A 12,613-nucleotide genomic window follows, 5' to 3' on the forward strand; every position below is an offset into this window, starting at 1 on the left:
CTTCATAAAAAAAGAAACGTTTTATGACGTAATATTACTTCTTGGAGATAAAATATTAGCATAAAAAAACATATATCTGCGCCACAAATAAGAAGCTTATCATTTTATTTATTGAAATGTTTTTAAGAATAAAATTGTAAAATTTGATTCTTTAATAGGCTTCGCAGTTTCGTAAAATCCAAACCGAATTTCATAGCAAAATATTTCTTCTAAGAAACAATATATGATAGATAATGCTTTTTAGGCTTTCACAGATATTATCTTCAAAAATATCAGAAGGTATGCGGGTTATCGCCGTGTTTTTATTCATTACTAATGCCTTGGCATTAGATAATCCGCAAACCTTCTGGTATCTTTGAATATACAGTAGACCCTGCCGAAAATTCTTGTATGAAATTTTCATATAAGATTAGTCTCATATGAAATTGGCACATTAAAGTTCTTATATGTCATTATATGATCTCATAAGTTCTTATATGTTTTACAATAGCATATTATATATTTAAAGAAAATGTAGGAAATTATATGGTTTTATAACATCTCGTAGGAACTCCTAGGAATTAGTTGCAAAAAAACTGATTCTCTCACATGTTGAAAATCGCCTTGTTCAGAACTAAATATTTCAATATTTAAATGAAAGCAATATTATTTCTGTAGAAACAGTTAAAGCTTGCGTTAACATGAACATTTTTAATTTAAAATTTATTTTTATTGTACCTAATTTGTATCATTATTAAGCAGTTATGTACACTCAGAGAAAAAAGTCGTATCAGTAACTATAAATTTGTAATAGCGCCTCAACTATATACATATTATTAAATTCTAAAATAAGAATACTAGATTAAGTGAACTAAGAAAATATAGTACATTAATCATATAAACAATTTATAAATGGTTAATATTACTATATTTTCTTAGTTCACTTAATTTACTTATTGTTGTTATTAAAGCTTTATAATACATAGTTACAAATTTGTGTATGCATTTCTTATTTATTTTTGTCTTCCAAGTTTGAAATCAACGCTGCACCTTTTATTGTAAGCGAGTGGTTTCTTTCTTAGAGGAGAGAAACTGAACTCCGCTACGTCTCTCTGGTGACAAAGCCGCGTACTACTCGTACTGAGCGACCCTTTAAAAATTTTTGTCTAAACTAGAAAAATGTAATTGTTATATCTATTTGCATGAAGTCCAAATAACTACTCAATGTAGTTGAGTCACTACTTCACTACTAATTAATAGTGCATACAATTTGTTATCGTGACTATATTTTTATAATATTCAGCACTATTTTAGTTTCTATTACTTTGTAAAACTAGTTACAGGTACTTCAATTGCAAAAGTTGCCAAATTTATAGTTGCTGGAACTATTTTGTTTTCTCTCAGTGTAGAGATACGGACCACCCCCGATGATATTAACATAACATATGTTGTCAAGGTCATCATCCTGAGTGACCTTAAACAAATTTTAATCGTCACTCGTCATTCGTTAAAAAGTTATTAACAAAAAAAATTTTTTAAATAACGTCTCATTTCTACTATGTGTATAATATTAAGTACTATACTCCATATACTTACCTCTACTTACGGAGCATGACTTTCCCCCAGACAGATTATAATAATATTATATATAGCAGAAATGAGACGTTATTTCTTAAACTTTTTTATCAATAATTTTTTAACGAATAACAAGCGACGGCTAAAATCTGTTGAAGGTCACTCAGGGTGATGATCTTGACAATATATGTTAAGGTCAAGGTCATCAGAAGATGGTCCGTATCTCTACATAATTAATCATTATTAATTGTGAAAATAAAATAAATTATAGATATAAAAAAAATGAAACCTATTATAATATTGTTTGTCTTTATTAATAAATAGACATTTCGTAATCTAAAAAAACCTATATATACTTGCCTATAATATACACAAAAAAGTTAACCATGCTTTATTTAATCTTTTAATAATAACACATTATTGTTTCTACAAATTATTAAATAATTCGTATGCAATAAAAAAATAATAATCTCAAAAAAATTATTTTTTGTTATTTATTTCATATAAAAACAAAAATTACGATTATCTGTAAAGTGCACTAATATAGATGTTCAAATATTGTGGAGAATTAATTTTCTCATGAAGTCTTACTTATATGACATTGTATGAAACAAATAATCTTACAAGTACTTATAATGTATCAAGAAAACATACAGAAACTTAAAAACCGAAGTACAACAATGCGCACTCACGAAATTAAAACAAAAATAATTTAATAAACAGGCAAATGAGAGTAATAACTATGTGATTAAAGGTACGTTATAATAAACTATACACACTGTAATTCAAATAATGAACAATAATAATTTTCCATTTTCGGATGTTTCGACTTCCAGTCATTTTCAACGAATTAATAACATACGTAAATGTAACGCTAGGTTTTTAAAGACAATTCATCCTGATAATTCCTCAACGATTGCATTTTAATGAACGACTCTTCTCAATTCCTGTTAGAGGAGTGCTACCGTTAACATAGTCCAAATGACTCAGTGAACGCAAATGCAAGAGGAAAATTGTCAAATTTAAATAAATAACGTCAAAAAATGTCATTATAATAATCGGATAGTAAACGTTAAATATGTTTATTATCCGATCTGACGAGTCACTTATAATAACATTTTTTTAATTTGACATTATTTATTAAAATTCTACAATTTTCCTCTTGGATTGCATTTGTGTTCACTAAGTCATGTATTAACGGTAGCACTCCTCCAACAGAAATTGAGAAGAGTTGTTCATTAAGATGCAATCATTGAGGAATTATCAGGATGAATTAAAAACCTAGCGTTACATTTACGTATGTTATTAATTCGTTGAAAATGACTGGAAGTCAGTCGAAACGTCCGAAAATGGAAATGTTTATACATTTGAATTACAGAATATAATGTAGTTTATTTTATATATAGCGCACCTTTAATCGCGCAGTTTATTCTCATTTGCATGTTTATTGAACTAAAAACTTAAAAGTTCTAATAACTAAATTTCAATGAAATTATTACGACTATGTTACATGATATTATAGATATTATCAGTCCACTGAGATATAAAAAATTCCCCAGTATATAAATTTTCTTATAAATTTTTTAAAGATTTTATTTGAATTTCTGAAATCTCTTAAGATCTTAAAGGATGTTTTAAGAACTTAAAGATTTGATGTAATCTCATACAAGAGATTATGAGATCTTATACGATTTGAACAAGAACTAATTAAATTCCTTATAAGGATTTATAGATGGAATCCTTATAAGGATTCCTATATGAACTTTCTTATAAAATATGTACAGATTTTTTAAAATCTTAAACCGTTTAAGATCCTACAAAATCTTAAAACATGTTTTCAGACCTCAAAAGATTTTATGTGTTCTCAAGCAGGTACTTATGAAATATCTCATACGATTCTTACAAGAATTTATTAGATTACTTATAAATATTTATAAGAATTTTTTCGGCAGGAGAGTCTAGCTGATAGAGTGCAGGTATGTACAATAGTTGCACCACAAATGAGGTGTAAATGAGTTGGTTTGTCATTCCTGTCGACCCTTAAACCCTTACACATTTAAAAATAACTTTTTTTACTTATAACGGTCAGAACGTTAAGATGTTGAACTATTGTAAATTCATTTAAATGAATTAATTTCAGAAATGATAATTGCGTGCCGATATGGTTGTCGGACTTTCAACGCAATCAAATCTGAAAATAATAATCCCCCCAAATTTCCCAACTTAAAAACTGTAATAAACTTTTTAAGTTTTTAAGTTGGGAAATTTGGGAGGTTATTATTTTCAGATTTGATTGCGTTGAAAGTCCGACAACCATATCGGCACGCAATTATCATTTCTGAAATTAATTCATTTAAATGAATTTACAATAGTTCAACATCTTAACGTTCTGACCGTTATGGCGCTTCTTAATTTAAAGCATTATGTTTAACATTAGCGGTCTTTCAATCTTATTATTTTTTTACTTAATTTTTCGAAAACTTTCTTATTACAGTATTTTTAATCATGTTTGTGTTTGTGTTTGTGTTTGTGTTTGTGTGTGTGTGTGTAAGTGTAAAGTCTAGAACAAAAAATAGAATTACGATGCACCATCATTTGGCGAAAATTTACATCCATTCTTGAATGCTTGTTCCAAAAATAAGAATTTGTTGGGAACTGTTCGAATAACTTCATTTTCTCAACTTATATATTGCCATAAAAATTAACTTTTGAAATATATATATATGTCATGCATTTCAACAATTTATAAAAGCTTTGTCTCCTATCACACAATTTCGGTAACTTACAGTTATTGTAACATTTCGAACTTTTTTTTTATTTGTTTTTATTATCTTTCAGTTTTGGTCATTTGAAGCTGTCTTTTCTTCTATGTGTAAATTTTCTTTTAAAGATTCTATCTTATCAACTACAATACTATTTGCAACATTATTCTCTTTCTCTTTATTATCTGTGAATTCTTGAGTTTCATTAATATATTTTGTTATATCCTGTTTATAACTAGTGTTAATTTTTTCATCTGTGGCAACTTCATCTTCTATGACCAAAATTTCTTTTCCTTTTGAGGTTTTGTCGTCACTTTTTAATTTATCACTCTGTTTTGCTGTATAATCTATATCAGTTGAAGATAAAATCATAACACTGTTTACTTCTTTTTCTTTTAGAGAACTTTCTACATCGTGTTCGATACAGTTTTCTTGCTCACTCATATCTTTAATTTGTTTAATATCACAGTTACCTTTTAAAATTTCTTTAGTTTGTTCTAAATCTTTATTTTTCATTACAGTTTTCTTAGTATTATTAGCATCACATGACGAGTTTTCCACATTTTGAGTCTCATTTTTATCATTATTATTTTCTAGTGACGATATAGTTAACTTTGTTTTAGTATTTTCACACTTGAGTGTCACAACTACTTGAACATTTTGCAACTCATTCAATTTATCTTCCCTTTTTTCATCTTTTTCACATGTTTCAATCTCTGCATCAATCTCAAACGCAGGTAAATCTAAGTTTTGCAAATCAGCCTCATCTTCTTTGTCTGTATAAACTTCACGTCTTTCGTTTATGTGTGAGTTTAAATTGCCGTGATTCTGATTATCCATATTATTTATTTCTATATTATTCATATCAAATTCTCTAGAAAAAATTATATTGCTTTTACTTACATTTACTGTCGTTATATCTTGTAATGGCTCTGCAGTATTTTCCTCATGCTTTTGAGATTTAGATTGATAAAACTTTTGTAATTCTTTATGGTCTTTCTGAGGTGATTTTATTTCATGATATTTCTGAAGACTCTCATCTTCTGTTCTAATTTCCTTCTTACGAAAGTAAGGAGATTTATTACTGAAGTCCTTTTTCTTTGGTGAGAGTTGTGACTTTCGCGAATTCGAAGATTTGTGCAGATTTTCATAATAGATACCTTTAGGTCTGTCTTCATACGACTTTGGACGTGAAAAGGATTCAATATCAGGGGAAGTTACTTCAACATCCGAATGACTGCTGTATGTTAGGCGACTTCTTTGTCGCGGCCCGACTCGTCCTGTTCCAGCAATACTTGGTGAATTTACTGAAATTAATAATTATAACAGTGAAAATGTATTTCAAATATCTTTTATATTCAAGAACATATCACTGTAGTTTGTGATATACCTTTGACACTCATGACTGGACCTTTTGCCATATTTCCTTGATTTAATGTAATTTTTATGCTTTTATCGGTAGCAACAACAGTTCTCTTTTCGGAACCAGAAGGACTTTTAATGTGTCCAACCTGATGATGCATGCTATTGGAACTATTTTCATAATTATTGTGAAAATGTCTCGAATTTCCCCGATAGGAACGATGACTACCGCGATTATAATTTACATGATCATTTCCTACAGAATAAACAATTATATACATATATATCCAATGAAGAAAACATAATTTGAAATTTCTTTGATTTAAATTCTTATTTATATATAAGAGTTCTCACCATTAACATGATATCTTTTATCAAAATCTTTAAAATCCTTTTTTATATAATCCCCTAATTTAGTTTCAGTTCTCGCCATTTCATCCACAATGTGCGTCTGCAATTGTATTTATGTGATCTATCGTATCTATACCAATCATATGGCAACGCATTTCCTCTTTTACGAAGGTCTCACCTTGTTATTATCCCATTCTCTACGCCAATTACCCTCCGCAGTTCTCTGTCTGCTAATGCGATCCTCATCGATACGATTTCTCTCAGCTCTCCAAGCTTCGTACTCTGGCTGATGCTCATTCCTGTGTGATCCTCTATTAGTTCTGCAATCCTTTTCAAGAAGTAGCTCATTTAAAAAACAAAAGTGTGTCTAGGTATATTTAGAATATTTCGTTTTAAATTTTACGTACTCTTTGCGTTCCATCTTTCTCTCCAGGTTTCTTCTTAAACATGCCTCTCGAATATTTCTGTCCTCTATTTGAGTTGTCCTTCGTATTCTCTCTTTCATCTTCTTCTCTCTCAGCATCAGCAAGGAAGTTATATTTAGGATCAGGTGGAGGCCCTTGTCCCTAAAAATTAAAACATTGATGAGAATTTCAATTTATTCAATAATAATAAAGTTTAAAGAAGTCTAAGCTTTTAAACAAGAAAGATCTCATTAAATTAAATTAAAATAATAATAAATGAACATCAATCGAAAAATGTTCAACATAAGTAAACGAAGAATATTCGATCAAAGCAAATGTTGATACTTAATAATATTTTTGCGTAAATCTTACAAAATTTCCAGTTCAAGTAAACTACGTATCAATTATTCGATATTTGTCAGTTGTGAGATACAATCCTAAACTGAAGCTAGAATATATGTAACATCACAAATTAAATTGACAAGCAATTTAATAATACTGATACTAATGCATTTTAACACGCTGCAAAGAATTTATTGAGAAAAATATCCCAGCCAAAATTCAAACCGGGATCTTTCTATATTTCATGCCTTCATCATTTATTGAATTGGAAATCGTAAGATTCATGTAAAAATATTATTAAACACTAATCTGCTTTGATCAAATATGACCTTCGCTTATTTTTGTTAAATTGAAATATTATCGAATCAAGATCTTATTCCTCTTAATATAATTTTTGTGCACCTGAGCAAAAATATGAATTTTTCGTCCTTCACTTGCTGACTGGTATTGCTGAGGATGTTCATGGTATTCTTTGACAGATTTTAATTTATTACTTGTTCTAAGTGGATTAGAAAATTCTGGCTCCTTCCTCTCCGGCCAATCTGTAGATGGTACCATTTGCACCAACGCATTCAATTTAGCCGCATTTTTTTTATCCTCCTCCACTTCCTACACAACGAAGTCCATTATTTTCTACATAGAACAGTTATTCATCGAATCACTTAATTCTTACCTCGTGTCTCCTCCTAATTTCTTCATTTTGTTGCCTTATCTTGTTAATCTTCTCCTCGAGTGCATTGGTTGCCATCTGCAATTTATAGAAGCCAAATTACTAAAGTAGCAGTTTAAAAATACATATAAATGTTGAATTTATTTCTCCTACCAAATCTTCTAACTAAATCGTTAGAAATATCACGGAGAAAGCATTTAATTCCACATTACCCATGTTTTTTTAACGTAATTATTCGCGTGGGGTGACACGTACTCCAACATTATAGGGCTATTTTTTTAGTTAAACTTCTTTTGCAATTTATTTTTCCTTCTTATGTCTTCACATTGGAGAAAAAAAAATGAATTTAAATAAATACGAAGTTTAATTGTTCGGATATATACTGCCAGTACTAAAAATCTATAGTACATATATATATATATATGTATAACATGAATTATAGATTTTTAGACATTGGCAGTGCTAGCTTAGAAAGAACAGGTCATATATCGCAATTTTTATTATTCTCTTTGATGATTTACAATGAAATAAAGATTCATAATAATAATAGAAATATAAACTCTAAATATAAATGAATAAATTTAATAAAAATTAAAATTGCCAATAAGAGCCGGATGTATCATTTAATTCAGTTTATTAACAATAAATACATCTCTCAAACTCCATCAAAGGAGATAATAATTAATAATTTTAAATTTTCAGCTCTGTTTTAGGCCTTTCTCAGTATACAATGCGGCTAAATTCGTAACTGATAAATACCCATGTAATGAGTGATGCAATTAACATCTATATATATATATACACACAGGGTAGAATGAAATACGTACAATGAACCATAATAAGGTACATTGTTATGAAATTATGTCAGATTAATAATATTCTACAAATTCTTTAGATAAAAATAAATGGAGAAAATTTTTTTTATTGTAAAATAAATTTTTCCTAAATATAATATATATAAATAGCATTCATATATTTAGACTATTTAGAGAATTCATAAGACGGAGGTGTCTTGGATGTTCCATGCGAATAATGAATTAAGAATATGGGCGTCAGCAGGATTTTTTCAAGGGGGGCGGGTGCCATTATAAAAAATATAATAGTAATACTAATAATAATAATAATGTAGTGCATTTTTTACATATTTATATTCACAACAAATACATTATATATTCACAAATTACACGCGCGCATGCACATTTATTATTATTATTATTACTTCGAGAATTAAAATATATATGTATATAATTATACATCTTTTGGTTAAAACTTTCCTACCGCGACAAGGTAGGTGTGAATCGAGAAAGGTATTATTTTTTTTTAATTTTTTATTACTATCATAAGATATCATAGCAAGTTCGAGGTACTGCCTGCCCTCATCAACACGCGTGTTTATTCAACGCGCGTCTGTTGCCCAGAGGAGAGCAACAATAGTTCTCTTTAGCAAGCTCAGTAGCAAGCCCAGTGGGGAGACAAATGTTTCATTTTGAATATCCATGATTAAGAATATTTCAGTTAAATAACATCAGCTAAAAGAATCAGTCAAACAATCAGCCAAAATAAGCTAATATCAGCCAATATCATTCGACAAATTTTAATATTAGCCTATGAATATGTTCTCAAACCATCTGCAAAAAACAAACAACAAATAATTTGGTTTATAAAAGCAAAATAATCATATTTTTCTATAATTTTAGGTCAATAACGACTAACGAGTAAATGAAAGAAGTTACAAAATAAATTTTTACGTAAAACATTTATTATTGTTTGATCAGTGTTTCAACAAATTAATTCTTAATATTACTTCCTCATCACAAATTTGCATATTATAAAACATAATTTTACATAAAAATCAAAACAAACAAAAAAATTATATAACTTTTAAACCAATCATAAGAAAATTGTGCTCAAATTTTACACATATATTCAGATGTAAAAATAAAATAATTTATGAAATTTTTACATTTTTGGTATTGTTTTTAAATGCGACACATCTTTAAGCATGTAGTAGATTTCCTACTCTGATAATGGGACGATCGAATCAAACTACTCGCGCGATACCACAATACGAATCGATCATGTCACTGCATGTTGCAAAAGGAATGTCACTCTTCCGAATTCTCCGTCCTCTATTTAAATAACCGATTGTAAACGGTCCATTTTTTCATGAGCGCACACCGTTCATTCATTAAAACACGAATTAGGGCTTTAGTACAAAGATGGTCGTAAATGAATCCTGGAACTTGAGTCGTAGTTGTAGTTAGGTCAACCCCAGTGAGAAATGACAATGGAATCGATGTCGATTCGACGTCGAAATCATCGAATCGACGTCAAATCGATGTCGATTCCATTGTCATTTCTCATTGGGACACAATGCTTTGGTCAACCTACAACTATGACTTACATTCCACTATTCAGTTAAGCCCAAGACACAATGCAAGGGAATAGCGATAGCGATAGGAATAACATAGTTTCAATCTATCAGAAACTGTGTATTCCGGTGTATCCGATTTCTGATAGATTGAAATCGTGTTATTCCTATCGCTATCGCTATTCCCTCGCATTGTGTCTGAGTTTTACAGTCATCTTTATGCTTAGGCCTTTACTTGTGCAAGATCTCGCTAGTGAAAGAACGCGGCCGAATCTCCTACGTTAATTCAATCGATGGGGACTCTGTAAAAAGCTAGGCGGGTCATCATGTTCCCTGTCGCAAGTAAATCAACAGAGTGCGAAAATTCACGAGTCCTCGACATTGATGACATGTTCTAGGTGATGGAATTTCCGAAAAATCACCTCAAATTTCACTCGTTTTGGCCAAAACTCGTTTCGTTCTTTGTACAATGGGTTAATGGGTCTTCAATATTGTTCACATGAATTGTTGCTGCATTCAATTTTAACCACGGAGGATGACCGACCGACATGGATGCCTGCGGTTAAATGCTACATAAAAGAAATCGCAATGAGATAAGCTTCATCTTGGCGAAACGTGATCGCAGTAACACGCAGTAACATGTCACTTCACCGCAATTGCAATAATGGACTAGTTTATACCAAGCACTTGATACACGTATTAAGTACCATATTCGCACCAAATCACTTGACACGCTTGGTATAAACGCTGGTGGATTATTTTGATCTGATACTTCTGAATCACGAGTATCAGACCAAGCTGATACGCGTATCAAATGATATCAAAGAATCTCAGCGTACTGTAAACGCTTGGTTCGTTTTGGATCGTATATTAAAATTCGCCACTGCTTTTAAGTTCAGGTTAAAGTTAAACACTGCTTTCCATTTAATGACAAATCGACACAAGCGTCGTTCTATCCTTCTTGACATTCAGAGAGTGACAAAGATATAGAACGATATTTGTGTCGACTGTGTCTCCTAAAAGGAAAGCAGCCAGAATTAGAGGTTCTACATCTTGAAAAGCAGCGAATACATCATGTTACCTAACTTGACCTGTTCTGAGGCACATCGGTGTAAATAAGGACGTATCAAATATTTAATCCGCATCAATTTGATACGCGTACTAACTGATTTAACGATGTAAAAGGGGTCAATAACATACAACGATTAGATGCGTAGAAGCGTCGCAGAACTGAATATGACTGAATAGTGATTTGGTGAGACTAGAGCAGTTTGCAGTGATGCGAATTGCGAATTCCAGTGCTGCCAGATTCCGGTATTCCGGTTTACGCTACATTTGGTAGCGCGTGGTGGGAGAAGAGTGGGAATAGCTGCCTATAATGGCCCGTCTACAATACACGTAGTAAGCTTGGTTTAAGAGTAAGAAATTGACCAATCACAGTCGATTGTGAAAAGAATAATCGACTGTGATTGATCATTTTCTTTTGCGTCGTTTACAATGGCAGATTAGTAATGGATGAGGTTGTAAGAATAAAAAATTGACCAATCACAGTCGATTATCCTTCTTACATTCAATTGTGATTGGTCAATTTCTTACTCTTACAGTCTCATCCATTACTGATACTGCCATTGTAGACCACGCATAAGGCGGCTTGAGTACTTAGGATTTTTCTGTTCAACTAATCAAAAAATTGTCTATTAAATTATCCATCCAATTAGCGACGTAGACACTCGAATGCCACTGAAACAAAATATAATATTAAGACGTAAGGCCACTCTAAGAGCCCCCAAAAAAGGCCTATTTTTGATCATTTTTTACGGGAAAACAAAAACAGAAATGAACTCATTTTTAAGTACTTTATTCTACATACTTTGAAGTGCACAAAAAAAATTTTTTTGCATTTTTAATTACGAAATGACGGTGACAGAGCTTAACAACGATGACCACTCATTTCGGAAGGTACCTCACAGCCGGAAAGAAATCTTCAATTTTTGCTGTAGAACAAAAAACCAAATTTTTTAAAATTCTTTATGTCATTAGTTAGTGAACTATGTACGGAAAATAATTTATTTTGTAAAAATGGCACAAATTTGAAAAAAAATTTCATTTTTTGACAAAAAACTGCAAAAAATTGTTTATAAAAAAAAGTATAACAAAACGTAAAATCCGTACGTAGTTCGTTGACAAATGTATTTTAGAAGCTACAGTCAAAATTTCAAGTAAATCGGTTAAGATTTGTGTGAGTTACGTTTCCGGCCAGCTTGAAAAAAGTGATTTCGAGAAAAACGCTTTTAAGTTTTATGTAACAGTAAGTTTAAAGTTTTATGTAACAATCAGCGATAGAAATTTTTCGTTTACCCTTAATCTGCAATGCCTGCACCGTACAATTGATTTTCCTCATTGATGTTTTCTTCCTCCTGATCCTTCCTGGCCGATTTTAAAGATGATCGAGCCTCTTTTGCAGCATTTGTCAACGAGTGCTCCGAATACTTGATGCGCCGCTTGTCAGTCTCGATGCAGTAGTTGTAGCAGTACGGTCCAATTGTCATGCCTAATTCTTCCATAATCTTCATAAGATTTGAATATCCATTATTGTACGTGCAAACAGCAATAATACTTGCTGTATCAATAATAACTTTTGCTGAATTTCTCTTTAGAATGGCACGTTTTACACACGACAAATTCTGAAATGATAGTAAAAACTGCAATAAAATTCAGTAAACGATAACTAAAAGCATGATGTAATAAGACAGGTGAACCAAGTAGAAGAATGCGCAGTAACCAATTTTGTCAGCCA

The 12,613-nt window shown here is 30.8% G+C and overlaps 1 protein-coding gene across 7 annotated transcripts; it reads right to left on the reverse strand.

Annotated features, from left to right (window-relative positions):
* Nucleotides 1-4,073: 4,073 nt before the first annotated feature.
* LOC108727822 (uncharacterized) lies at nt 4,074-11,132 on the reverse strand. 7 transcript variants are annotated; one of them, XM_018456080.1, is made up of 8 exons: nt 11,017-11,132; nt 7,449-7,523; nt 7,178-7,384; nt 6,437-6,595; nt 6,208-6,357; nt 6,033-6,129; nt 5,707-5,934; nt 4,074-5,623 (listed from the first exon to the last, which is right to left on the reverse strand). In XM_018456080.1, exons 2-8 carry the CDS (start codon nt 7,521-7,523, stop codon nt 4,389-4,391), a joined length of 2,151 nt encoding a protein of 716 aa, XP_018311582.1. In that variant the 5' UTR covers nt 11,017-11,132; the 3' UTR covers nt 4,074-4,388. The 7 variants fall into 7 exon arrangements, with proteins under 7 accessions (XP_018311582.1, XP_018311586.1, XP_018311580.1 ...); XM_018456084.1 differs by lacking the exon at nt 11,017-11,132 and adding an exon at nt 10,898-10,958; XM_018456078.1 differs by lacking the exon at nt 11,017-11,132 and adding an exon at nt 10,656-10,836.
* Nucleotides 11,133-12,613: the final 1,481 nt, after the last annotated feature.

This window comes from Mycetomoellerius zeteki, unplaced genomic scaffold, assembly GCF_001594055.1.
Source record: "Mycetomoellerius zeteki isolate Tzet28-1 unplaced genomic scaffold, Tzet1.0 scaffold544, whole genome shotgun sequence".
Lineage (NCBI taxonomy): Eukaryota > Metazoa > Arthropoda > Insecta > Hymenoptera > Formicidae > Mycetomoellerius > Mycetomoellerius zeteki.